This window comes from Centropristis striata, chromosome 13 (assembly GCF_030273125.1).
Source record: "Centropristis striata isolate RG_2023a ecotype Rhode Island chromosome 13, C.striata_1.0, whole genome shotgun sequence".
NCBI classification, from domain to species: domain Eukaryota; kingdom Metazoa; phylum Chordata; class Actinopteri; order Perciformes; family Serranidae; genus Centropristis; species Centropristis striata.
The window spans coordinates 18966898-18994394 of record NC_081529.1 but is presented as its reverse complement, the minus strand read 5'-3'; the positions used below and the strand labels follow the sequence as shown (position 1 = coordinate 18994394).

The 27497-nt window shown below is 39.4% G+C and overlaps 3 protein-coding genes across 3 annotated transcripts; all 3 read right to left on the bottom strand.

Moving 5' to 3' along the window:
- Positions 1-1761: 1761 nt before the first annotated feature.
- On the bottom strand, positions 1762-3445 carry LOC131983930 (apolipoprotein L3-like). The gene is made up of 2 exons (XM_059348769.1): positions 3380-3445; positions 1762-2904 (listed from the first exon to the last, which is right to left on the bottom strand). The coding sequence occupies exon 2, from the start codon at positions 2851-2853 to the stop codon at positions 2053-2055; it is 801 nt and encodes a 266-aa protein (XP_059204752.1). The 5' UTR covers positions 2854-2904; positions 3380-3445; the 3' UTR covers positions 1762-2052.
- Positions 3446-11886: 8441 nt separating this feature from the next.
- LOC131983378 (uncharacterized) lies at positions 11887-16006 on the bottom strand. The gene is made up of 6 exons (XM_059348100.1): positions 15993-16006; positions 15335-15922; positions 15141-15260; positions 14037-15005; positions 12237-12363; positions 11887-12135 (listed from the first exon to the last, which is right to left on the bottom strand). The coding sequence occupies exons 1-6, from the start codon at positions 16004-16006 to the stop codon at positions 11887-11889; spliced, it is 2067 nt and encodes a 688-aa protein (XP_059204083.1).
- A 6898-nt stretch (positions 16007-22904) lies between these two features.
- Positions 22905-25973, bottom strand: LOC131982683 (uncharacterized). The gene is made up of 4 exons (XM_059347234.1): positions 25291-25973; positions 24505-25092; positions 24306-24425; positions 22905-23802 (listed from the first exon to the last, which is right to left on the bottom strand). The coding sequence occupies exons 1-4, from the start codon at positions 25368-25370 to the stop codon at positions 22905-22907; spliced, it is 1686 nt and encodes a 561-aa protein (XP_059203217.1). The 5' UTR covers positions 25371-25973.
- Between the last annotated feature and the right edge of the window lie 1524 nt (positions 25974-27497).

The following is a 27497-nucleotide window of genomic DNA, read 5'->3' as shown; positions in this document are numbered from 1 at the left end:
TCTCCTTCTCCTCCTATTGTTATTAATGTGATTATTATAATTAGAATAATACAATAATTATAGGCATGAACAGAGAAACAGAGAGGACCAAATTTCACACAAGACAAATCAGGGTTTTTAAGATTAAAATTAAAAATGGTAATAAAAATGAAACCTTTCAAATCAGTAATCATAAATAAATCTTATTTGGTGCTGCTCATATATTAAACTGATGATAATAAAATCTGTAGTCTCGGCAGAAGTAGCAACAGTTTTCTTTACCTTTTCTCTGACATCTCTAGGCACGCTGTCTACATCTCCTTGAGGGTTCAGCTGTTAGCTAGAACAGAAAAGAGGTCAAGTTTCAATGTTTCAAGACTTTTCATAAACATATTTGGTTTATAGATCATTACTCAGAATCAAATATAATGAAATAGCACTGGGTGAGTTACCTCGTACGATAAAACTCCTGCATGTGCAGTTCAGGATGTGAGTTTGGATTTGCTGTTTTTTCCCAGTTTACAAATGAACCACAGCCAAATCAAATATTTAAAGCTGCACTAATCTAACAGTATTAAGGTAACAATGGATCAGATGGTTATGTGAAATTCAATTCAGTTTCAATTTTATGTATAACCTACAACTGTGTGTGGAGGAATTTTATCAGCTTACATCTGTTTGTTTATGACACTTCTTGATGCATCAGGTTCAAGTGAAAATGAAATAAAAACTTTGTATTGTGGCGACGTCTAATCTGATATCCAGATTGGAGCCCTGCACCATGTCTCTGCTACCTCACCAATGTTAAACACGAGTAGTGATTCACTGTGATAAAAATATAATGTAAGGTGGCTTTTATCCTTCACAGTTATGTCACATTTGGTTTATCTGCAACAAGCTTAAACATTCATTCTGTGTTTGTTTGTGCTCAAACTTTGATACAAACTCATATTTGTCTGCAGCAAAAAACATGAATGTGTATTTCATATTTCATTGCAGGAAATCATTGTTTATTGTTTCATATGTAGAGCCATTTCACATATTTACTGATCCCTCTGTTTTAGCTTTTTTTTGACAGTTTGAATTAAACTGTTTTGATTGTAATTGGGGCTACACGGTGCTGTAAGAGCAGCAAGAGGGAATTTCATTAATTAGGCCTGCACTTCAATAACTATTGAATGTTGTATTAACCATCAAAGGTAAGATATAACATCTAGACAAATGTATTGTCATCACTCCTGTGTTTAAAGTTTCTGTCATTTTGTCTGTATAATATAGTAGAACTCTTCAGCTCTTTATGATAATATCATATGAGGAGCTTAAACATTTGGATCATAATTAAAAAGGAGTCAGAAACGAGTCAATGATCAGAAAGTGTCCCAATTTGCCAATATTATTCACTCCAGCTTTTGGGTCAGTCATCACATTGATAATCACTGCAAAATCATTTCAGTTTAAAATATATAATACTGCAAAGGGTATATAAATCTCTGGGGACATCTGCTGGTGAACTTGTGAAAATGCAACCACAGACAAAAGTAAAACAGTCATGGGTTGAAAATTATGAAATGCATGACGCCTTCTTGTCTTGCTTGTATCAGAATATTATAGCCATTCATCCGTCATTGCAATAAATATTAGAAAATAATAATTTTTGTTTATTATTGCAAAAAAAATGCAGATTTAATGTTACATGTGAATAATGCAATTTAAACCGTTTGTACAGAATGCAATTCGCATAAAATCTGTTATTGCATTAGAGCAGTAATTCTTTTTTTTAAATTTACATTTATTATCAATTAAAGTATGTATTTAAAAAAATCACACTTATAAATCTTTATGTTTTGAAACAGGTTGAGCAAAAGTTTCACAAATTTACAATAAAGAATAAGAAAGAGTTGATGCAATAAATTGGTTTATGTCATGAGAATTACAGCTAATAAGACTTCTTTAAAGATGCATTTTAATGATGTTTGATGCTGAACAGTGACTTTAAAATTATACTGTATGTGATCTGAATGTCAGAGTTGGTTCTCAATGTGCAGTAATCTCTGTACACTGATCACTACTGTATCACACATTTTTTTTGCTTTTCATTTGTTTTATTTCATCGAATGAAATTTCCATTCCTGTGTCTCTGTGTTCCTTCTTCTTTCTCTCTGGATAAAACGGCGTCTCCAGGAAGAATTTGTTTTTCTCTGATGTCACCAGACCTTTGGTCAGGGAGTCGTGGATCTTCTGCCATGAGTCCATCTCTGAGCTCCACAGTGCAGCTCTGGCTCTGATGAACTGTGATAATTCAGTCTCGCTGCCTTTGGCAAGACTGACGCTGTCTTTACAGATGAAGAAGATATCCATGCCAACAAAGAGCGCGTTGAGCCCGATGAAACCAGCCCTGGCTGACTTGGAGAGAGCAAGAGGCCCTTTGATTTCTTTGACAGCATCAAACATCGAGTCAATGCTTTTTCCAATAACACCCGCTTTACAGAGCACCTTGCCGACTCCCACAACCACATCCACCCCGTTTGTTGCTCTTTGGGTCACCTCCTGCAGACAATCCTGGAGACTCTTCACATCCTCCATGAAGCTCTTGAAGGTTTCACTGGCTTTGTTTTGTTGCGTGTGGTTCACTCCGATCTCTGTGCCAGTGGTGACGAGACTGTTGACTCCACTGGTAATTCCCAGCCCCACCCCGGTCATCGTCAGAACTAGAGATGCTCCAGCTGTTACAGGAATTAATGCCAAACCAACAATGGAAAGCACACCTCCAACTGCCCCGACTGAGCTGCCGGCCACACTGGAGATCTTGGCCCCCTTATTCATGCTGTCCAGCTGAACAGCAATCTCCTCCAGGTCTGTTAGAGACTGCAGCATCCTGGGACGTCTCTTACTGAACTCATTGATGAAGCCACTGCATGGTCCATCCTGGTAAAGACAAAAGACAAAACATTAAGTTTCATGAATAAATACTGTCACATTTGGCCAATAGGATTCACATTGGGATGATATTACAGACTGTATAAATTCCTTTCCTAGACTCTAGTGAAGTTTTACAAACAAAAGACCACTAAACCTTTAGAGTAATAATTGACTCTGCAGTTACATGGATCCCAAAAGTTTAAAGATGTCTCTTTACAATTATGGTAAATGTGGAAAGTGTTTTACATGTCTTCAACTCACTCTTGTTATTGTTGTTTGAGTTGTTTATGATTACACTCAATATTAGACTTATTATAAGCCTCCCTTGGCTTCCTCTCTTCTCTACACACAGTTTGTGAAGACAAACAAACAATAAAAACAGTCACAATATAAATAGGGACTTGTTTTGTTTCTTCCAATCACCTGTGTTGACATATGACAGATAATATTTGTCCCAAAACAAACCATACATGTATAATACCTGATTTAATCGAGCTGATTAATGTGATTAAGCATCCTTTGTATATCATCTTCAGACAAATCCACACTGAGGTCCACCAGAGTTTCTGTGTTTATCTGCAGGCTGAAGTCACGGAAGGAGCTGCAAAAAAAACACAGTTACAGTCATTTCCAGATAATAGATGTTGATTTTGAAAAACATGTTTATTAGTTTGACAAGTTTCTTTACCTTTACTTTATCTTCCGACAAATTTTCTTTGTGGTCTTCAGGGTTTCCTGCAGGAAAAAACTTTGGCCAGGGGGGAGGTAAGTGGGGGGGTTCAACCCGAGAACGGTTGCTGAGAACCGTTCTCGGCAACAACAAAAAAAGAGGATAAATTAATTAATTACTTAGATTGTTTTTTTATTCATTATTTTTGCCCTCAATATTAGAGAGAAGATGCTTAATCAATTTTTATTTTTGGCTCTCAAAATATGAGAGAAGTTGCTTAACAATAAACCCACAAACATGATGATGGAAAACACGAACTGTTTATTTTTGGGGTCATGGCCTAATAAGTTTGGGAACCCTTGGCACACAAAGCAAACAGAAAATTCAGAAAACAGAAACAGACTAGGGATGCTCCGATCAGGATTTTGGGTTCCGATCACCGATCCGATCTTACTGAAATCAATATCTGCCGATCCGATATTTCCGATCACCGATCACATCATCGTAAACTGTAATTGAAGCATTTTAATTATTGTGTAACAAGTATTAAAATAGGAGATGAGAAAGTATTATGAATTGACAACAATCTGTTTTATTGCAGGGAACTTGCAACACTCCACTCTAGCTATTACTCTCTTGGAGAGACAACTTCAAGCTTACATAGACTGTATCATAAATCAAATCAAATACTTTTTATAAGTGCAACATTGCATTCTTTAAAGCTGGGGTCTCAAACTCAAATTACCTGGGGGCCGCTGGAGGCAGTATCTGGGTGAGGCTGGGCCGCATCAGGTATTCCACAAAAAAAACTTTGCTAAAAAAAATCGAAACTTCTCAAATGCCATTACTAACAGTTATTTAACTTCAGTTGCTTCTTCTGAACATGAACTGTCCTGAACATGAATGGAATATAAAAGATAATGAACGGTTTTTCTGAAAAAGGCTTCCCCTGCCTACTTCTTGCTGCCAGATGTACATGTATATATATGTTCTCACATAACGTATACAGAAAGGCAACATGAGACAGATTTTTATAATGATAATAAATACATATATGTTAATGTTATGTGTTATTATTGTTATCATTATAATATAAATATTACTAATATAACATACATGGAATGATTAAATGTTTTATATATAAATGATTTAATGTGCAAACTTCCCGAGGGTACGATTGAACTTCCCTGCTCTGCCCTGTTCGGGACATCGTCGAACGTCACCGGAAAGACCCGAGCAGACCCGAATGAACGACGAACAGTTCCGGAGGAAAAGTTACCAGTTAAGTGCGCCGCTGCTGCCGCACATCCTCATTGGTTATGGCAGAGTCAAACTGAGCCTAATCATAACTGTTATCACTTAGTGTTCGTTGTGTGTGAGTCAGTGGCGGTTCTAGACCAGTTTCACTGTGGGGGCCAAGGAGGGGCCAGTGTTTAATCAGAGGGGCACATTTAAAAACTGCAAAGATGATATTTAAGCATTCAAAACCTTTATTTTACCTTATTTAAAAATCTCATTTAAGTATATTTGGAAGATACAAATACATTGATTGAAACAATGAGACTTACAAACAAGAACAGTTATTTTTGTACGACAATGACATTTCTCATCTTTGTCCACAATTACTTCTTTTTTTGTGTGTAATATACACAAGCTTTTATTGCTTTTATTTAACTACACAATGTACACATTTTGGGTTCCTTTTGTGCACAATGCGATATTGTTTGAAGAAAAAATAAGTAAGAATTGTTCCGTCATTCATCGTTATAAATTGATCATTTCATTATTAATTTGACACAGGGGCCACAGCAGGGGCCAAGGGCTTCTTCACAGGGGCAGTGGCCCCTGGAGGCCCCTGTGTAGAACCGCCACTGGTGTGAGTACAAGTTATTTGCATAGGTTGATTATTATTATTTGCTGTATCATGTACGTTTTTATGGATCCGGACTGGTCGCCATGTTGTTCCATGAGTTTTATTTTTGTGAAACCTCACCACAGCAGGTCCTGTACCTTGTTCATGTGTGAACCAATTAAAGAGGATAAAAACTCTATGGAGTAGCTGCAGTTTTTCTAACAGAAAATTAAGGCCAGACTGTCTACGCCAGCATACAAAATATAGTTTACCAACAACACTACAGATAATAAACTGTCCAGTAGCATTTGCCTTTCATTTTGCGCTCAATATTTATGTCTTCCATGATGACATGAACATCATGACATTTGTAGATGGCAGAAAGTAGCGGGATAGCGAGCGCCTAAAGGACCGCACTAACATTAAACTTTCATATCAAGGTGGGGGCCACAAAATATCGTCACGAGGGCCGCAATTGGCGTGTGTGAGTGTGTGTGTCAGAGAGAGAGAGAGAGATATGGCGCAGAATGCACTGCAGGCAGACAGCGCAGCACTAAAGAATCAACATTAATTCATTATAACACAAATCACAAATCTATGTGTGCTGGTAGATTAATTCTTAAGCGCTGCCGTGTCACTTGCATGCGTTGCATCTTTTTTTTTTTTTCTTGCCAGACATTCTAGCCCGGGCGCTACAGATTTCAGGCCGGGCGGGGCGCCTGGCCAAAAAAGGTCTGCAGGAAACCCTGGTCTTTATGTATCTGACCAGCTGATATGACAGCACTTCCACATTCTGAAGCTTGGGGAGGAAGAAGACACTGGCATCTCGTTTAAACTCGAGGAGGAGAGGACAGACTGTCCGTGCAGCAGTGATGACCACCTGGACATGTTCAGGGCTGATCTCTCTCTACCTCGATTTCCTGCCTGCCATTACCTGCCTTGAGTTTAGATCAAATCATACCCGAAAGATGGCGGATGCTGGCACGTTTTGGCTGCCGCGTTTTGGCTGCCGCTCTGTAGGCCTATCTGGTAACTAAAACTGACGATATTCTTTGACCTTCGGCGCTTCACTATTCTGGCCCGGATTTTCTAACCTCTCCGTTGATGACTCCTTGTCATCATTATCATGGGTCAACCAGCTCACCTGGATCAGCATCTCTGAATTACACATTTTGCCTGCTCTGCTAGCTCCAGGACTGCCGGGATAGCCTCGACGGTGGAGCAGCATTGGTCCGGCTTCTGGATCAACGCCGACATTTCTGCCAGTCTCATCGCCTCCACAAGCCCACCTTTCTGTCCCGCAGTGACTCTCCTGTCCCAGTGTGGTCAGCCCCGCCGGACCATCTGGCTGGTTTCTCTCCACTGACCACCTCCACTACACCGGGTAGATCGCCACTCTCTGTGCGGGGCGCACAGGCCATCGGCATTTCCAAGGTCCATCTCCTACACGTCGGACTGCTGGCGTGCTGCTGCGGCTATGCTGTGGATTATCCCCTGTGCAGTCCTGGAGTTACTGCTGCTTCTCTGTTCCTGGTAACCCGGCACCTGATCACGCGCTACATCTAGCTCTGCGCTAGCTCTCGCCGGCCGGATCATGCCGCCACGGTACTCCGTGTCAGAGCTCCTCCACCTCAATAACCACCTTCGCCCTGACTGTTTGGACATTCTCGCAGAAACTGGACTACTCAGGTCGCATTTTCACTTACAACTACTCTTCCCCTAACTCCATGCCTTCACTCTGGTCCTGCCGCACACCGACTTCCGGATTACGTCATCACAACAAACAGCACGTGAATCTGTCAAATCTCCGTCCCCTCCTTCAAGCCTCTCATCCAATCACAAAGCAATGTCACCTGAAACTGGCTTTGCTGAACACCCGCTCACTCAACAGTAAAGGCCCCACCCTGAATTAATTCATAACTGACAATAACCTGGATTTCCTCTGCCTCACTGAAACCTGGCAGAAGCCCATGGACTATTTCTCCCTCAACCAAACCACACCCACAGATATACTTACATGGACAAACCTCGTCTTGAGGGGCGGGGAGGTGGTATTGCTTCAGTCTACCGGAGGGACATTAAAACAATCACCATCTCCATCCCTCCCATCCCTACCTGGCTTTTAAACTCTCTGGTCCCACTCCTCTGGTCACTGCCATCATTTACCACTCACCCAAGCCAAATCCCTCCTTTCTCCCTGAATTCTCAGACTTTCTCACCCACCTAAGTGCCATGTCACCCTTCATTCTCCTCATGGGCGATTTTAATTTCCACATCGACAACACAGACTGCAGACACGCCACAGAATTCCTGGAAATCCTTCAATGCTTCAACTTCACCCAGCACATCAACTTCCCCACCCACAGCCATGGCCACACTTTGGATTTGGTTTGCTCCACCGGTCTCACTGTAAATCGCCTCTCCAGCTTCAACCTCAACATTTCAGATCACCTGGCAATCACTATGGATATTGAAGCCCCCATCCCAAAGGAAAAGCGTACCATATAATTCAGAAACCCTTGCCATTCAAATGTCCACCTCCCCACCCCCGCTGTCCGATAACCCATCTGAACTTGTCCTCTACTACAACCACACACTCTCCTCCTGTCTGGATCAGCTAGCCCCTATTAAAACCAAATCTGTCTCTTTCACTCACTCAGCCCCCTGGTACACTCCTGAACTCCACAAAATGAAAGCCCACAAACGTCCGCTGGAAAGACTTTCAAATAAAACCGGTCTCACAGTCCACCTCCAAGCCTATACAGACTACCTCACAGAATACAAAGACGCCCTCTCTACTGCCTGTTCCACTTACTACTCCGAACTCATACATTCTGGCTCCTCCAACCCAAAGGCTCTCTTCTCAACCATCAACAAACTTCTCAAACCCAGTGACAACACATCAGGCTCATTTACAGAGGACAAGTGCAACTCCTTCCTGTCATTTTTTCAAACAAAAATTGTCACCATCTACACCAACCTGACCACCTCCCCTACCCTCCTGCCCTCCCCAACTGCTCAACCATCACCCCTCAGCCCCCCCCCCCCCCCCCCCCCCCCAACTACTCAGCCTCTGTCTCAGTTTTTCCCCGTGTCCACCATGGAGCTAGCCAACTTCATGGTTGGGATGAAAACCTCCACCTGTATTCTGGATCCCATCCCATCCCACCTCATAAAGAATTGTCTCCCTGCCATTTCCCCACTCATCACTACTATCATCAACTCCTCCCTCAGCTCTGGTTACATCCCGCCTTCACTCAAACTGGCTGCTGTCACCCCCATCTTGAAGAAACCTGGACTAGACCCGGACATAATGGCAAACTTCAGACCCATCTCCAACCTTCCCTTCCTGTCAAAAATACTTGAATGAGTCGTCGCCACCAGACTCAAAGCCCACCTCAACACTCACGATCTGTTTGAACCATTTCAATCTGGTTTCCGGTCAACACACAGCACAGAAACTGCCCTTCTAAAAGTCACAAACGACCTCCTCCTCTCCTCTGACTCCGGCCATCTTAACATCCTCGTCCTCCTCGACCTCACTGCAGCCTTCAACACCATCAACCACAAAATCCTTCTCTCCCGCCTGGAATCCAGCCTCCAAATCACTGGTTCTGCCCTCTCCTGGCTAACATCCTATCTCACAAACAGACAACAGTTCATCAATATCAACAACTGCTCTTCCTCCACCGCTCCTCTGTCCCAAGGCGTCCCCCAGGGTTCAGTGCTTGGCCCTCTCCTCTTCATCCTCTACTTGTTCCCCCTTGGCAATCTCATACGTCACCACGGTCTCCGTTTTCACTGCTACACTGATGACGTCCAGCTCTACATCTCCACCAAAACCATCACTACTGCCACTCACTCCACTCTCACCAACTGCCTTACTGATATCAAAACCTGGATGCAAACAAACTTTTTGAAACTCAACTGTAACAAATCAGACGTCATAATCATTGGTCCAAAATCCCTCATGAAAACCACAGACAACTTCAGTTTCACCATCGCCACTCTGTCCCTGTCCCCCCACATCCACAACCTTGGAGTCATCTTCGACAGCAACCTCTCTTTTGAGCACCACATCACCTAAATCACCAGAACTGCCTTTTTCCATCTGAAGAACATTGCCCGTCTCCGTCCATCACTCTCCTTCCCCGCCGCAGAAACTCTCATCCATGCCTTTGTCACTTCCAGACTGGACTACTGTAATAGCATACTGTATGGCATTCCCTCCAAATCACTCAAAAAACTCCAGTACATCCAGAACTCTGCCGCTTGCCTCCTCACCCGCACCCCCTCCCGTGACCACATAACCCCTGTCCTCCAGAAACTCCACTGGTTACCGGTTCAAGAACGCATCCACTTCAAAATCCTCCTCCTCACCCACAAAGCCCTCCACCACCAGGCCCCCTCCTACCTCACTGACCTCCTCCATCACCACACCCCTTCCCCCAGCCTCCCACTCGGACCAAGCACCTAACCTGGGGTGACAGAGCCTTTTCTATCGCCGCCCCCTCCCTCTGGAACTCTCTCCCCAAAAATATCAGAGACTGCTCAGATCCATCCACATTCAAAAAAAATCCTCAAAACTCACCTCTTCAGAACTGCTTGTTGTTGATTTTAATTGTCTGTTTTCTCTTTGAATGCATTTTAACTGTTTTAACTGTAAAGCGTCTTTGTGTACCCTGAAAAGGGTAAATAAATTATTATTATTATTATTATTATTTTGAGTGAAACAATGTATTTGTTTTCACTTGTTCTGTGTTGTCATGGATGGTTGTTCTTGTTTTGAGCCCAGATTTTAAACTGTAACATATAATTTATATACACTTAAATATTCCATTTACTTCATCAGAATTTTCAAATTTCTGCTGACTCAAAATCTGCAGAGAACTGAAACTATCTACGGGATTTCAGTTCCATGGAGGCATAATATGCCAAAATTTCAATATCATGTGAATACAGGAGTGTCTATGTTGACACATATCTATGATGCAACATTTTTCCCGTTTATCTGAGCAAATACCTTTCAGCCACTGCACCATGTCTCTGCTACCTCACCACTGTTAAACACATGAGCAGTGCTTCACTGTGATGACAATATAATGTAAAATGGTATTTATCCTTCACAATCATATCGCATTTGGTTTACCTGCACAACAAGCTTCAACGTTCATTCTGTGGTTGTTTGAGCTCAAACTTTGATACAAGCTCATATTGTCAGCAGCAAAAATAACCCTTCGAGTTGCAGGACAAATTATAGATCAAAACGTGAGTTTTGATCGGGATCGGTGTACTTTTCTCTGTGGAATACGAATTTTTCGCGATATAAGTTGCAAAAACTGCATGAAAAACTGCACAAAATTTTGCATTGAAGTGAATGGGACGGCCAGAAAAAAATGAGCGAAAAAGAATAATAATTGGAGATTTTCAAACATCGACTTCTCCGGCAAAATTTCACCTAGAGACTCCATTTAAACTTTATACAGTAGACACAAGTCTTGTGTGTTGGTGAATTAATCCACGTTTTGATAGGTCATATAGTTTTTTTTATCAATCCCTGTTCAATGACCATGATAATTTTTTGGAGAAATGCATAAAATGTTCGTGTCAGAGTGTGTGACATCATGGTGTAGAGGGAGAGAAAAAACTGTCAAAAAATACATTTGAAAACTGCGCTCCAGGCCGCAAATTCCACTCTACAGAAATAATTTATACATAGAAACATAGGAAAATTTGTCTTCTCACTCACAATCCTCTGGTTAAGCTGTCAGAGTTATAGTTTGGGCGTAGGACGCAATGCGCCACGAAAACGCACCAACAGCCTCATTGACTCCCATATTAAAAACGCAGGAAGATTCCTGTAGAAAAGCATATTTAACAGTTTTTCAGATCGCTCTTACAAAGCTATATCTTAATTTTTCTTCACAATAAACGTATGTAGCTGTTCAGGAAGAACTCAGGACGCTCAAAGTGAAGTCGGATCAATGATAGGTATTATGGTTTTGCCAAAAATGCTTTCTGTTCGAGGCCAGAAATTCCAGTCTGTCCACCTCTGGCTGCCCTCACTGCGGTGGAAGATTCCACAACTCAGGGTTTTACGGTTAAAATAATAAAAACAAAACAGATATATATATATATATATATGTATATATATATATATATACATATATATACATATAGGCTGATAATATCTGTAGTCTGTGCAGTTCACATTGGGAAGATATTACAGACTGTAAAACCGCTTTTCTTGGCTCTCAAACTATACATGTGTAATACCTGATTTCATGAAGCTGATGAATGAATTTAAGCATCCTTTGTATGTCATCTTCAGACAAATCAACACTGAGGTCCACCAGGGTTTTTGTGTTCATCTGCAGGCTAAAGTCACTGAAGGAGCTTTGAAAAAAAACACAGTTATAGTTATTTCCAAATAATAAATGTTTCTTTTTAAAAACCTTTTCTCTAACTAACACAGATTTCCTGAGAGGTCTGATGTGACAGCACTTCCACATTCTGAAGCTTCGTGAAGGCTGACCCCTTCTGGCAGATGTAACAGCTGGTTCTTCTCCGTGAACACATGAAGTGAGGTGACCGCCAGATTCTCCACTGCATCCAGGAAGCAGTGGAGCTCCTCCAGGCCTCCCAGAGTGTCCTTCACCACAGCAGCCAGCTCCTCCTGCAGCTCTGCACCCCTGCTGTCCTGGGTAAACTTGCTCTTTATATATTCCAGAAGGCGGTACCTTTGCTCTCTTCCTTTTTGACATGGCTAATGTTCAGTTGGATTTTGTCAGCTCTGTCTTTGATGTTCATCATTACGTGCTCCTCCGCCTCCCTCTCAAGCATCCACTTAATGCACCCCACACAGAATTCCTTCACTGTGTCCATGTTGGTGAAAGTATCTGCAGTGTAGCGGCACAAGGCTTTTGCCTCCTGCTGCTTTTCTCTGTCACACAAAACAACTTTGTCTGTAGGTTAATCTCTATGTGTAAGTGACTTAACGAATTGACTTAACTGTGAGGTTGACAATGTAATGTAATGTATGGCATCCTTACACCTACAGATAAATGTGTAAACTCTATGAAGAATAGGATGCAAACTGGATTAATATTCCAGCTGTGTGTGAATCCATTGCGTGTGAATACAGGGTGTGTACCATGTCTCTGTTATGCAACATTGTGTCCATTTATCTTATCAAATACCTTCCACCCACACACAGTCAAACCACATACCTCCTTGAATAACAAAAACTACAAAAACGCTAAAAACTCAAGTGTTACTTTCATCCTCTAATTGCTTTATCAACTGTGCATAGAGGAACTTTATCAGCTTACATCTGTTTGTGCACTCCTAGAGGCGTCAGGTTCAAGTGAAAATAAAAATAAAACTTTGTATTGTGGCGACGTCTCATCAGATATCCAGATCAGAGCCCTGCACCATGTCTCTGCTACCTCACCAATGTTAAACACGAGTAGTGGTTCACTGTGATGAAAATATAATGTAAAATGGCTTTTTTTCCCTTCACAATCATATCACATTTGATTTACCTGCACAACAAGCTTCAACATTCATTATGTGTTTGTTTGTGTTCAAACTTTGATACAAACTCATATTTGTCTGCAGCAAAAACATGAATATGTGTTTTATATTTTATTGCTGGCAATTATTGTTTGTTCCATATGCAGAGCCATTTCATGTATTTTCTGATGCTTATGTTTTAGTTTTGTTTTTTGAGTTTTGATCTTTAATTGTTTTGATTGTAATTGGGGCTACACAGTGGTGTAAGAGCAGCAAAAGGGAAATTGATTGATTAGGCCCGCACTTGAATAACTATCGAATGTTGTATTAACCATTAAAGGTAAGACATAAAATCTTGAAAAATGTGTTGTGATCACTCCTGTGGTTACGATTTCTGTATAATATAGCTGAACTCTATTTATAATAGTATCATATGAGGAGCTTAAACATTCAGATCATAATTAAAAAGGAGGGAGAAGAGTCAATGATCAGAAAGTGTCCCACTTTGCCAATATTATTCACTCCAGTGCAAAATCATTTTCAGTTTCAAATATATAATACTACAAAAATAAAACAGTCATTGGTTGAAAATTATAATATGCATGATGCATTCTTGTCTTGCTTTTATCAGAATATTATAGCCATTCATCCATCATTGCAATAAACAGAAAAAGTTAGTTTGTTAGTTTTATTAGTGCAAAAAAGTGCAGATTTAATGTTACATGTGAATAATGAAGTTTAAACAGAATGCAATTTGCATAAATATTTTATATTGCATTAAAGCATTAATTCTTTTTTCATTTACATGTATTATCAATTAATGTATGTATTTAAATCAGGCTTGTGATGCTTTATATTTTGAAACAGGTCAACTCTGAAGGTTGAGCAAAAGGCTAATACATTTACAATAAAGAATAAGAAAGAGTTGACCCAATAAATTGGTTTATGTCATGAGAATTACAGCTAATAAGACTTCTTTAAAGATACATTTTAATGATGTTTGATGCTGAACAGAGACTTTAAATGAATCTGATACTGTATGTGATCTGAGTGTCAGAGTTTGTTCTAAATGTGCAGTAATCTCTGTTCACTGAGCACTACTGTATCACACATGAGATTTTCTCATTCATTTGTTGTATTTCATCCATTTCTGTGTCTCTGTGTTCCTTCTTCTTTCTCTCTGGATAAAACGGCGTCTCCAGGAAGAATTTGTTTTTCTCTGATGTCACCAGACCTTTGGTCAGGGAGTCGTGGATCTTCTGCCATGAGTCCATCTCTGAGCTCCACAGTGCAGCTCTGGCTCTGAAGAACTGTGATAATTCAGTCTCGCTGCCTTTGGCAAGACCAGCGCTGTCTTTACAGATGAAGAAGATATCCATGCCAAGGAAGAGCGCGTTGAGCCCGATGGCTGACTTGGAGAGAGCAAGAGGCCCTTTGACTGCTGCCTGTGCAATATCTGGGATATCTGCTGCCACCCTGGGTACGCTACGTAACGCTTTTCCTTCCTGCACTGCCACTTTACCAGCAGTTGCAAGCATCTCTTCACTTTTTAACAGCTTAGCAACAGAAGCAGCACCAATAGCACCTGCTTTACAGAGCACCTTGCCGACTCCCACAACCGCATCCACCTTGTTTCTTGCTCTTTGGGTCACCTCCTCCAGACAATCCTGGAGACTCTGCACATCCTCCATGAAGTTCTTGAAGGTTTCATTGGCTTTCTTTTGTTGCTTGTGGTTCACTCCGATCTCTGTGCCAGTGGTGACGAGACTGTTGACTCCACTGGTAATTCCCAGCCCCACCCCAGTCATCGTCAGAACTAGAGATGCTCCAGCTGTTACAGGAATTAATGCCAAACCAACAATGGAAAGCACACCTCCAACTGCCCCGACTGAGCTGCCGGCCACACTGGAGATCTTTGCCCCCTTTTTCATCCTGTCCAGTTGAACAGCAGTCTCCTCCAGGTCTGTTAGAAACTGCAGCATCCTGGGATGTTTCTCACTGAACTCATTGATGAAGCCACTGCATGGTTCCTCCTGAAACAAGAACACCGTCCGGAAGCTCTGGTTCATCCTGATTAAAAGGGACGACAAAATTAAAGTTTCACTAATAAATACTTTTATATTCAGCCAATAGCCTTCACATTGGGATGATATTACAGACTGTGTAATTGCTTTTCTTTCCTCTAAAACGATACATGTATAATACCTGATTTTATCGAGCTGATTAATGAGTTTTAACATCCTTTGTATGTCATCTTCAGACAAATCCACACTGAGGTCCACCAGAGTTTCTGTGTTCATCTTCAGTGAAAAGTCACTGAAGGAGCTGTGAAAGACATCAATTTTTATGAAAGATGTTTATTTTGCAAAACATGCATATTATTTTGACATGCCTCTTACCTTTTCTTTCTTATGTCACATATTTCCTGGGTGGTCTTTATGTATTTGTCCAGCTGATATGACAGCACTTCCACATTCTGAAGCTTGGGGAGGAAGAAGACACTGGCATCTCGTTTAAACTCAAGGAGGAGAGGACAGACTGTCCGTGCAGCAGTGATGACCACCTGGACATGTTCAGGGCTGACCCCTTCTGGCAGATGTAACAGCTGGTTCTTCTCCGTGAACACATGAAGTGAGGTGACCGCCAGATTCTCCACTGCATCCAGGAAGCAGTCGAGCTCCTCCAGGCCTCCCAGAGTGTCCTTCACCACAGCAGCCAGCTCCTCCTGCAGCTCTGCACGCCTGCTGTCCTGGGTAAACTTGCTCTTTATATATTCCTTAAAGGCTTTACCTTTACCCTCTGCCGTTTTGACATGGCTGATTTTCAGGTTAATTTTGTCAGCTCGGTCTTTGATGTCCATCATCATATGCACCTCCGTCTCCCTCCCAAGCATCCACTTAGAGCTCCCCTCACAGAATTCCCTCACTGTGTCCATGTAGGTGAGAGTATCTGCGGTGTAGCGACACAAGGCCTCCTGCAGCTTTTCTCTATAAAACACAACAACATTGTCTGTAGGTTAGTCTCTGTCTTGTAAGTGACTTAACTAATTGACTTAACTGTGAGGTTGACATGTAACGTAATGTATGGCATCCTTACACCTACAGATTAATGTGTCAACTCTGTGAAAGTTTCCATTAGGTTTTAAACTGCTTGCACAGAGAGGTTAACAAACAGGTTTAACCACATTACTGACAACACTCAGAGATCACTTCACTTTTTATTTTTTGGTGCTGGCACACCTCTCACTACTACTACTAATTTTCTGTTCTGTGTTCATTATCCAGTATCTGTTTGGTTATGAGACTGCAACATCATTTTTAGTGCAACATTTTTGTGCCCCGCAAATAAAACAAAAAACATTTTGTCTTCTAGACATAAAAACACGGTCGCTCAAAAAGTTGGAATAATCTAGTTCGTCAGACACAATTATGGTTGCATTTTCATTGTGATATGTTTGGAAAATACCATAGGAAAATACTGATTAATAAAATTTTGAGAAGATATACACTATCAAGAATAAATCACATTTTCACAATCAATTCATGGAAGGAGGAAAAAAATATTTTATTCCAACTTTATGAGTGGCCACGTATAACTTAAAACAAATCTTTATTATGCATTGGTTTCTAATCAAAACATCCCTCATAAAAGGTCAGCTGTATAGGTGGAGAGTAAACAAAACAGGTGCACCATCGCCTTTAATATATTCTTTTCCTTCCTCCGCCTCCTCCTCCTCCTATTGTTATAAACCTGATTTTTATTAATATAAACCAATGTCAAGACTACGAATGATAGGCACCTACAGAGACACAGAGAGAAGACCAAATTTCACACAGCACAACTCAGGCTTTTAAAGCTCAAAATAGTAATAAAAACAAAACCTTTCAAAGCAGTAAACAAAACATGTAGTCTGGGCAGCAGTAACATAAATATTATTTTCTTTACCTTTTCCCCGACATCTCTCTGTCTCCACTTGGCACGCTGCCTTCAGCTCCTTGAGGCTTCAGATATTAGCTGTGGAGATAAAAAGAGTCAAAAGTCAAACATATTTGGTTAATAGAAAATTATGAAGAATCAATTACAGTCAACAAGCACTGGGAGAGTTACCTCGTATGACAAAACTTCAATATGTGGAATTCATGTGAGTTTTGTTTTGCTTTTATTTCTTAATTTACATATGAACCACACCCACCTCCACCTCTCATCGACTCAGGATGTGGCAGTGACATATTTACATATACAGTGGTGAAAGAAGTATTCAGATCCCTTACTTCACTTAATGTACTAGTACATATCAACTACTTACTGTTATTTGGCTTAATTAAAAACATCAAGACAGACTGTGTGGTAATGCACTATGACTTCAAATTTATCCTGTTTTTCATGTTAAATCTTATCCTGAAAATAAACTAAAGCTGGCAGCTAAATGTAGTGGAGTAATAAGTACAATACTTGCCTCAAAATGTAGTGGAGTAGAAGTATAAAGTTACATAAAATGAAAATACTCGAGTAAAGTACAAGTAACTCAAAATTAAGTACAGTACTTGAGTACATGTACAGTTACACCACTGTAAATATGTCTCCACCATCCAGCTCCGTCTTTTATCAACAATATCATAACTAGACTTCACGAAACTGCTGCTTACATCCACAGTGTCAGAACAAAGCTGCGGATTAGAAACTGCAAGACTTGTTTTGCACAAATGCATTACATAAAGAAGACACAACCCTCTGGAATTTCCCTTCCAGACATTTTATAACTTGAGTCAAACAATGTATTTGCTTTCACTTGTTTGTTTCTGTGTTGTCATGGATGGTTGTTCTTGTTTTCATTTCCATTTTTCATGTATCCTTTATTTATTTTCTCGAGGAATCATTGAGGGCAACTCCTCATTTGCAATGATGTCGAGAGTACAGAGAAAACACAAAACAGAGTACAGAGAAAACACATGCAAAAACAGTTACAGTGAAAGGCAGAGTTATTGATTATCATAGTTTTAAACTGGCCCATAGTTATAATTGTGTTGAGTTTGGGTGAATGTTGTAAGATGTTCCAGGTAGATGCAGCAGAGAAACTGAAAGCAGTTTTTCCAAATTCAGTATTAGTCCGGGGAACATTGAGCATTAAGCATCACTAGAGCGTGTTGGATAGTTACTATGTGACCAGTTTAATAAAGTGCTGAGGTATGGTGGCATGTTGCCTATCAAGACTTTATAAATGAAGAGGAACCAGTGCATGTCTCGTCTCACATATAAAGGTGCCCATCCCACCTTGTTGTTTAGGAGTCAATGATGGGTGGAGTAACTGTCTCCAGTGATGAATCGGAGTGCAGAGTGATAAACAGAGTCAAGTGAGGTGAGAGTGGAGGCAGAGGCATGTCTATAGATAACATCAGCATAATCCAGAACTGATAAAAAGACAGCCTGAATGATCCGTTTCCTACAGAACAGGGGGAAGTTTGTTTTGTTTCTGTATAAGTATCCAATTTTTTTGTTTTTTTGTTTTTGATCTAACCAGATGCCCAGATATTTGTATTGTGAAACCCTTTCAATGCTGTGACCTGTTAAAGTGGTGATATGTAGACCATCTTCAGCAATATGTCTGGCTCTTGACAATGTCATGTATTTGGTTTTGTCTGAATTGAGAACTCATTTTAGATTCAGGAGAGAATGTTGTAGTTTGTTGAAGGCTTGCTGAAGAGTTTCAATGGCTGACTGTGCAGTGTTTGAGATGCAATACAGAACTGTGTCATCGGCGTAGAGATGGGCGTTACAGTTTGTTATAGTGGATGTAATGTTGTTAATGAAAAAGGTAAACAGGACAGGACCCAATATTGAACCTTGTGGGACCCCCTTTGTTAATGGTAAAAATTCAGAGTGGTTGGATGCGAGGGTCACAAATTGCTGTCTGTGGGATAGATAGTTTTGGAACCATTTATATGTACTAGAGTCAAAGCCGATGTTACTGAGTTTTTGTAGTAGCAGATCATGGTCAACAGTATCAAATGCTTTTGATAAATCTACAAAGAGGGCGGCACAATAATTTCCTTTATCCATGGCAGATATAATATTGTTTGTAACAGATGTAATAGCAGTAACTGTACTATGTTTTGGTCTGAAACCAGATTGTAGGGGATTCAGCACATCATTTAGTGAGAGGAATGTTTTGAGCTGATTGTTGACGAGAAATTCAAGAACTTTAGCGAGACAGGGCAGTTTTGAAATTGGTCGATAATTGTTGAGGTTTGATTTATCACCACTCTTATGTAGTGGGAAAACATGTGCTGATTTCCATACCTGAGGGATAAAGCCAGAAGAAATGGACAGATTAAACAGGTATGTAATTTGGTCTGCTATATGAGGAGCACCAAGCTTTGAAAAATAAGGATCTATTTTATCCTCACCTGTTGATTTCTTGCAGTCTAAACCCTGTAGTGCTTTGATAACAGCATGAGACGTAAAAGGTTGCAGTGTAAACGGGGAAGTGTGGTTTGAACAGTGGTGGTTTGGAGACACATGAAGCAGCAAGACCAGGGTATACTATCTCAAAATGGTTTCCAGCAGAAACAAAATGTGCATTGAAAGCATCACAAATGTGAGATGGTTTTAAGCTCTGAGTTTAAAAATTTAAACTGTAACATGTAATTTATACATATATTTAATTAAATATTATCAGCATTTTGAAGGGACGCTAAATAAAAATCAATATAAAACTGGAACTTTCTGCATTACAGTCCATAAAGGCATAACATGCCATCTTTGCGTGTGAATCCATTGTTTGTGAATCCATTGTTTGTGAATCCATTGCGTGTGAATACAGGCTGTGCACCACCTCTCTGGTATCCAACATTGTGTCCACTTATCTGATCAAATACCTTCCAACCACACACATAATCAAACCATAGACCTGCTCGAATAACCAAACCTACAAAAAACATAAAAAACCAAGTGTCATTTTCATCCTCCATTTACTTAAAGTGAATCTAATTTACACAAAAATATATATTGTAGTAGTAAAAAACTGACCTAATGAATGATTGAAAGTAAAAAAATGTAAAAGCAGGAGGTGAAGTCTCACTGTACAATCATTCTGCTTACAAAAAGGTCGACTAAACATTCAAAAGCTATCTATAACCTACAACTGTGCGTGGAGGAATTTTATCAGCTTAAATATGTTTGTTTATGGCACTTCTTGATGCATCAGGTCCAAGTGAAATCCCCTTTCTCATCCTGTCCAGCTGAACAGCAGTCTCCTCCAGGTCTGTTAGAAACTGCAGCATCCTGGGATGTCTCTTACTGAACTCACTGATGAAGTCACTGCATGGTTGCTCCTGAAACAAGAACACCGTTCAGAAGCTCTGGTCCATCCTAATAAAGAAGAAAGACAAAATTAAGGTTTCACTAATAAATACTGTTATATTCAGCCAATAGCTTTCACATTGGGATGATATTACACACTGTAAAATCTTTTTTTTTTTTTTGCTTTGTATAATACCTGATTTCATGGAGCTGATTAATCAGATAAATCCACACTGAGGTCCACCAGAGTTTCTGGGTTTATCTCAGGCTAAAGTCACTGATGGAGCTGTGAAGAACACCAATTTTTATAAAAGATATTTATTTTGCAAAACATGCATATTACTTTGACATGCCTCTTTATCTTTTCTCTAACCCTGATCTGTGAAAAACAAAGTGCAGCTGAATTAATATTCCTAAAACTTTCCATTAGATTTAAAACTGCTTGCACAGAGACTTATAACAGGTATAACCACTTTAAATAAACACTCAGAGATCACACCACTTTTTAGTTTTTGGGGCTGTTACACCTCTCACTACTTTTATTTATTGTTTTGTGTTCATTATCCAGTATCTGCTTTGTAATGAGACAGCAAGATAATGTTTCCATTTATGACCATCAAGTTATATTATAATTAAATTATGAATTCTTATAAATTCTGCATAAGGTTCCAAATGACTTATGAAAAATACAGTAAATCATATACACACGTAGTTACTATTTTTGTGCCTCCCAAATAAAACAAAGAAACATTGTGTCTTGTAGACACAAATACACCTTTCAAATCAGTAATCATAACTTAATCTTATTTGGTGCTGCTCATATATTAAACTGATGATAATAAAATCTGTAGTCTTGGCAGAAGTAGCAACAGTTTTCTTTACCTTTTCTCTGACATCTCTAGGCACGCTGTCTACATCTCCTTGAGGGTTCAGCTGTTAGCTAGAACAGAAAAGAGGTCAAGATTCTTGTTTCAATGTTTCAAGACTTTTCATAAACATATTTGGTTTATAGATCATTACTCAGAATCAAATATAATGAAATAGCACTGGGTGAGTTACCTCGTACGATAAAACTCCTGCATGTGCAGTTCAGGATGTGAGTTTGGTTTTGCTGTTTTTTCCCAGTTTACAAATGAACCACAGCCACATCAAATATTTAAAGCTGCACTAATCTAACAGTATTAAGGTAACAATGGATCAGATGGTTATGTGAAATTCAATTCAGTTTAAATTTTATGTATAACCTACAACTGTGTGTGGAGGGATTTTTCAGCTTACATCTGTTTGTTTATGACACTTCTTGATGCATCAGGTTCAAGTGAAAATGAAATAAAAACTTTGTATTGTGGCGATGTCTAATCTGATATCCAGATCGGAGCCCTGCACCATGTCTCTGCTACCTCACTAATGTTAAACACGAGTAGTGATTCACTGTGATAAAAATATAATGTAAGGTGGCTTTTATCCTTCACAGTTATGTCACATTTGGTTTATCTGCAACAAGCTTCAACATGTCATCAAACGTGTTTGTTTGTGCTCAAACTTTGATACAAGCTCATATTTGTCTGCAGCAAAAACATGAATGTGTATTTCATATTTCATTGCTGGAAATCATTGTTTATTGTTTCATATGTAGATCCATTTCACATATTTACTGATCACTCTGTTTTAGCTTTTTGTTTGACAGTTTGAATTAAATTGTTTTGATTGTAATTGGGGCTACACGGTGCTGTAAGAGCAGCAAGAGGGAATTTCATTAATTAGGCCTGCACTTCAAGAACTATTGAATGTTGTATTAACCATCAAAGGTAAGATATAACATCTAGACAAATGTATTGTCATCACTCCTGTGTTTAAAGTTTCTGTCATTTTTTCTGTATAATATAGTAGAACTCTTCAGCTCTTTATGATAATATCATATGAGGAGCTTAAACATTTGGATCATAATTAAAAAGGAGTCAGAAACGAGTCAATGATCAGAAAGTGTCCCAATTTGCCAATATTATTCACTCCAGCTTTTGGGTCAGTCATCACATTGATAATCACTGCAAAATCATTTCAGTTTAAAATATATAATACTGCAAAGGGTATATAAATCTCTGGGGACATCTGCTGGTGAACTTGTGAAAATGCAACCACAGACAAAAGTAAAGCAGTCATGGGTTGAAAATTATGAAATGCATGACGCCTTCTTGTCTTGCTTGTATCAGAATATTATAGCCATTCATCCGTCATTGCAATAAATATGAGAAAATAATAATTTTTATTTGTTCGTTATTGCAACAAAAAAAATGCAGATTTAATGTTACATGTGAATAATGCAGTTTAAACAGTTTGTACAGGATGCAATTTGCATAAAATCTGTTATTGCATTAGAGCAGTAATTATTTTTTTTATTTACATTTGTTATCAATTAAAGTATGTATTTAAAAAAATCACACTTATAATGCTTTATGTTTTGAAACAGGTTGAGCAAAAGTTTCACAAATTTACAATAAAGAATAAAAAAGAGTTGATGCAATAAATTGGTTGATGTCATGAGAATTACAGCTAATAAGACTTCTTTAAAGATGCATTTTAATGATGTTTGATGCTGAACAGTGACGTTAAAATGATACTGTATGTGATCTGAGTGTCAGAGTTGGTGCAGTAATCTCTGTACACTGATCACTACTGTATCACACTTTTTTTTTTCCTTTTCATTTGTTTTATTTCATCGAAAGAAATTTCCATTCCTGTGTCTCTGTGTTCTTTCTTCTTTCTCTCTGGATAAAACGGCGTCTCCAGGAAGAATTTGTTTTTCTCTGATGTCACCAGACCTTTGGTCAGGAAGTCGTGGATCTTCTGCCATGAGTCCATCTCTGAGCTCCACAGTGCAGCTCTGGCTCTGATCAACTGTGATAATTCAGTCTCGCTGCCTTTGGCAAGACTGACGCTGTCTTTACAGATGAAGAAGATATCCATGCCAACAAAGAGCGCGTTGAGCCCGATGAAACCAGCCCTGGCTGACTTGGAGAGAGCAAGAGGCCCTTTGATTTCTTTGACAGCATCAAACATCGAGTCAATGCTTTTTCCAATAACACCCGCTTTACAGAGCACCTTGCCGACTCCCACAACCACATCCACCCCGTTTGTTGCTCTTTGGGTCACCTCCTGCAGACAATCCTGGAGACTCTTCACATCCTCCATGAAGCTCTTGAAGGTTTCACTGGCTTTGTTTTGTTGCTTGTGGTTCACTCCCATCTCTGTGCCAGTGGTGACGAGACTGTTGACTCCACTGGTAATTCCCAGCCCCACCCCGGTCATCGTCAGAACTAGAGATGCTCCAGCTGTTACAGGAATTAATGCCAAACCAACAATGGAAAGCACACCTCCAACTGCCCCGACTGAGCTGCCGGCCACACTGGAGATCTTGGCCCCCTTACTCATGCTGTCCAGCTGAACAGCAATCTCCTCCAGGTCTGTTAGAGACTGCAGCATCCTGGGACGTCTCTTACTGAACTCATTGATGAAGCCACTGCATGGTTCCTCCTGAAACAAGAACACTGTCCGGAAGCTCTGGTTCATCCTAACGGAGAGAAAATACAAAAAATTTAGTTTAATGAATAAATACTGTTATATTTTGCCAATAGGCTTCATATTGGGATGACATTACAGACTGTAAAATAGCTTTTCTGGACACTGGGGAAGTTTTAAAACACAAGACCACTAAACATTTAGAGTAATAACTGACTCTGCAGTTACATGGATCCTAACAGTTTACAGATGTCCCTTTACAACAACGGTGAATGTGGAAAGTGTTTTATATGTCTTCCACTCGCACTTGTTATTGTTGTTTGAATAATATAGTGTTTGTGTTGTTTATGATTACACTCAATATTAGACTTATTACAAGCCTACCTTGGATTCCTCTATTCTCTACACATTTATTGTGAAGACAAAAAAACAATAAAAACAGTCGCAATATAAATAGGGACTTGTTTTGTTTTTGCCAATCACCTGTGTTGACATTTGACAGATAATATTTGTCTGAAAATAAAACTTACATACATATAATAACATGTATAATACCTGATTTCATGGAGCTGATTAATCTGATGAAGCATCCTTTGTATGTCATCTTCAGACAAATCCACACTGAGGTCCACCAGAGTTTCTGTGTTCATCTTCAGGCTAAAGTCACTGAAGGAGCTGTGAAATGTATTTATTTATTTATCATAATAGATGTTTATTTTGAAAACATGCTCATTATTTTTACATGCCTCTTTACCTTTTCTCTAGCTTGTCACAGATTTCCTGGGTGGTCCGAATGTATTTGTCCAGCTGATATGACAGCACTTCCACATTCTGAAGCTTGGGGAGGAAGAAGACACTGGCATCTCGTTTAAACTCAAGGAGGAGAGGACAGACTGTCCGTGCAGCAGTGATGACCACCTGGACATGTTCAGGGCTGACCCCTTCTGGCAGATGTAGCGCCTGGTTCTCCTCCGTGAACACATGAAGTGAGGTGACCGCCAGATTCTCCACTGCATCCAGGAAGCAGTGGAGCTTCTCCAGGCCTCCCAGAGTGTCCTTCACCACAGCAGCCAGCTCCTCCTGCAGCTCTGCACGCCTGCTGTCCTGGTCTAACTTGCTCTTTATAAATTCCTTAAAGGCTTTACTTTTGCCCTTTGCTGTTTTGACGTGGGAGAATTTCAGGTTGATATTGTCAGCTCTTTCTTTGATGTCCTTCATCATGTGCACCTCTATCTCCCTACCAAGCATCCACCTAGAGCTCCTCTCACAGAATTCCCTCATTCTGTCGACGTTGGTGAGAGTATCTTTAGTGTAGCAGCACAAGGCCTCCTGGAGTTCTTTTCTGTTAACAAAAAACATTGTAGATTAACCTTTGTCCAGGTAGTAACTTGTCAACACAAATTCAATTACTCAACTGTTGTTTTTGGCCTTAGTAAAGTAATATCTTGCTTTTCCTTGTGTAGCCATGTGTTATTAGGACACATTTCAAAATAATTTTAATATACAATCTTCTAAATAGCAAGATTAAAAAAGAATTTACCGAGGTGTCTTGGGAGAGGTGTCATGGGTCATAGTAAGTGGTCTCTCCATGCTTCTACGTCTCCGTACGTTTAAAGACATTTTATGCTGTTGAGTTCAACGACCTGATGATGTGAACAAGAAGAAGAGAAGAAGAGACCAGCTTAGTGTGATGTGTTCAAACATTGACAGTCTTTAACCTTATAATATAATTCTAAAAGAGACAGGGAGCCAATGTAAAGATGCCAAAATAGCTGAAGGTTTATGTTTTTGTTGTTTTGGCTGGGATGGGAGAACAACAATGCATGAACCAGTTTCTTCTATCCGGAATATAATAGTCAGAATTTTTGCAATATTATTCTGGTGGAAAAACGCAGTCTTACTGATATAGTCAACAGGGCTGGGACACAATACTATTACGACACTTGGGTGACTATTCGACTATTGTATTGCAATTTCTAAGTGTTGCAATTCTACAACTTATGCGATCTGATATTTAGATTTTTCGAGAAAGGCATACTTCCAAAAACAATGCCTATCATTTTAGTGTATTCATGAGCAGTACACTTCACTTGTCTCAAGCGGTCATGGCTCTATTCCCCTCCCTTTGGGATGTGCACTCACACCAACTGATTTTATGTAAGACTTGGCTTCTTGAAGCTGGGCAGCCAAAAGGCTTAAAAAATGACAAATGGCAACCCCTTATCATGGAAACAATTTTAAGAAAATGTACTGCATATTCAAATTTTGCATTTGGAAAATATTGTCTGAATTTACTTTAATATCAAGTTTCAAGTTCAGTTGATTCTTCATATGTAGTTTAATACAGTGTCAAGGGTACAATAAAATTTTGTTTGATAAGAGAAATGGCTCAGCCAGGCTGTCATAAAGATAACCAAACTAGTCATATAAACAATAAAAGAAAAACGAAACATAAGGTGACAACCAATAAAGTGCTTAAATTCTATTAAACAATAAAGACATAAGTAAAAAGCTAAAATACGAAGTAACACAAGCACTGTGTACAAATATGAAATGAAGGTTATTTGTACATGCAAGTGACACAGTTATCCAACATTATTGCTTAAATGTAATTAAAAAATGCAGCTCCTTCTGTGTCCACCATTCTCCATTTTCTCATTTTGGCCTTGTTTTGATTGAAATACCTTTGACGCCACGTTACTCATAGACTACCAAAATAAAAGGTGGTAACTTACACCTCAGCACTGACTAAAACTGAGTTAATCCGAAACATATCGTGTCAGGCATTGAAAAATATAAAAAAGAAAAAGAAAAAAAAATTGAGATTAAGTTTCCATTTCAGTTTATTCCTCATATAAAGTTTATTACAGGGTCAAAGGTACAATTAAGTGTGATCAGAAATGGCTCAGCCCAGCTGTCATAAAGATAAGAGAACTCGTCATAAAAACAGTAGAGGAAAAGAAAAACGAAACATAAGGTGACAACCTATAAAAATTGCTAAAATTCCATAAAAACAATAAAGATGTAAGTAGAAAGCTAAAATACGATGTAACACAAGCACTTTGTACATATATGAAATGAGGCTTGTTTGTAGATGAAAGTAGCTCAGTTATCCAACATTATTGCTTAAATGTAATGAGAAAATGCAGCTCCTTCTGTGTCCACCATTCTCTACTTTCTCACGTTGGCCTTGATTTAAACAGATTTGACGCCGCGTTACTCATAGACTACTGAAACAAAAGGTGGTAACTTACACCTTTGCACTGACTAAAACTGAATAAAGTGAATTAGAATCATATCGTGCCAGGCATTGAAAAAGAAAAAAATGAAAAAGTAAAATATTTTCAGATCAAGTTTCAAGTTCAGTTGAAACTTGATATAAAGTTAAATACAGGGTCAAAGGGAACAATAAAATGTGTGTGATCAGAAAAGGCTCAGCTCAGCCTTTGGTAAGATAAGAGTCATACTAGTCATATAAATAATAAAATAAAATAAAACAAGATAAGGTGACAACCAATATAATTTGCTAATAATTAATTCACTTAACTAATTCCTCTGAATAAACTCTGTAGTCTGGGCAGCAGCAGTCAGAATGACGGGAAAGTAAGCTCAATTGACATCAAAACACAATGACTATTTCCTATTGTCATGAAAAACAAAATATTTCAGCAGTTGATGTTGGATATCTTTTAGTATGACCCAGCTCCAGTCATACCAAAGTGCAGTAAAAGAAGGAACAATACATCA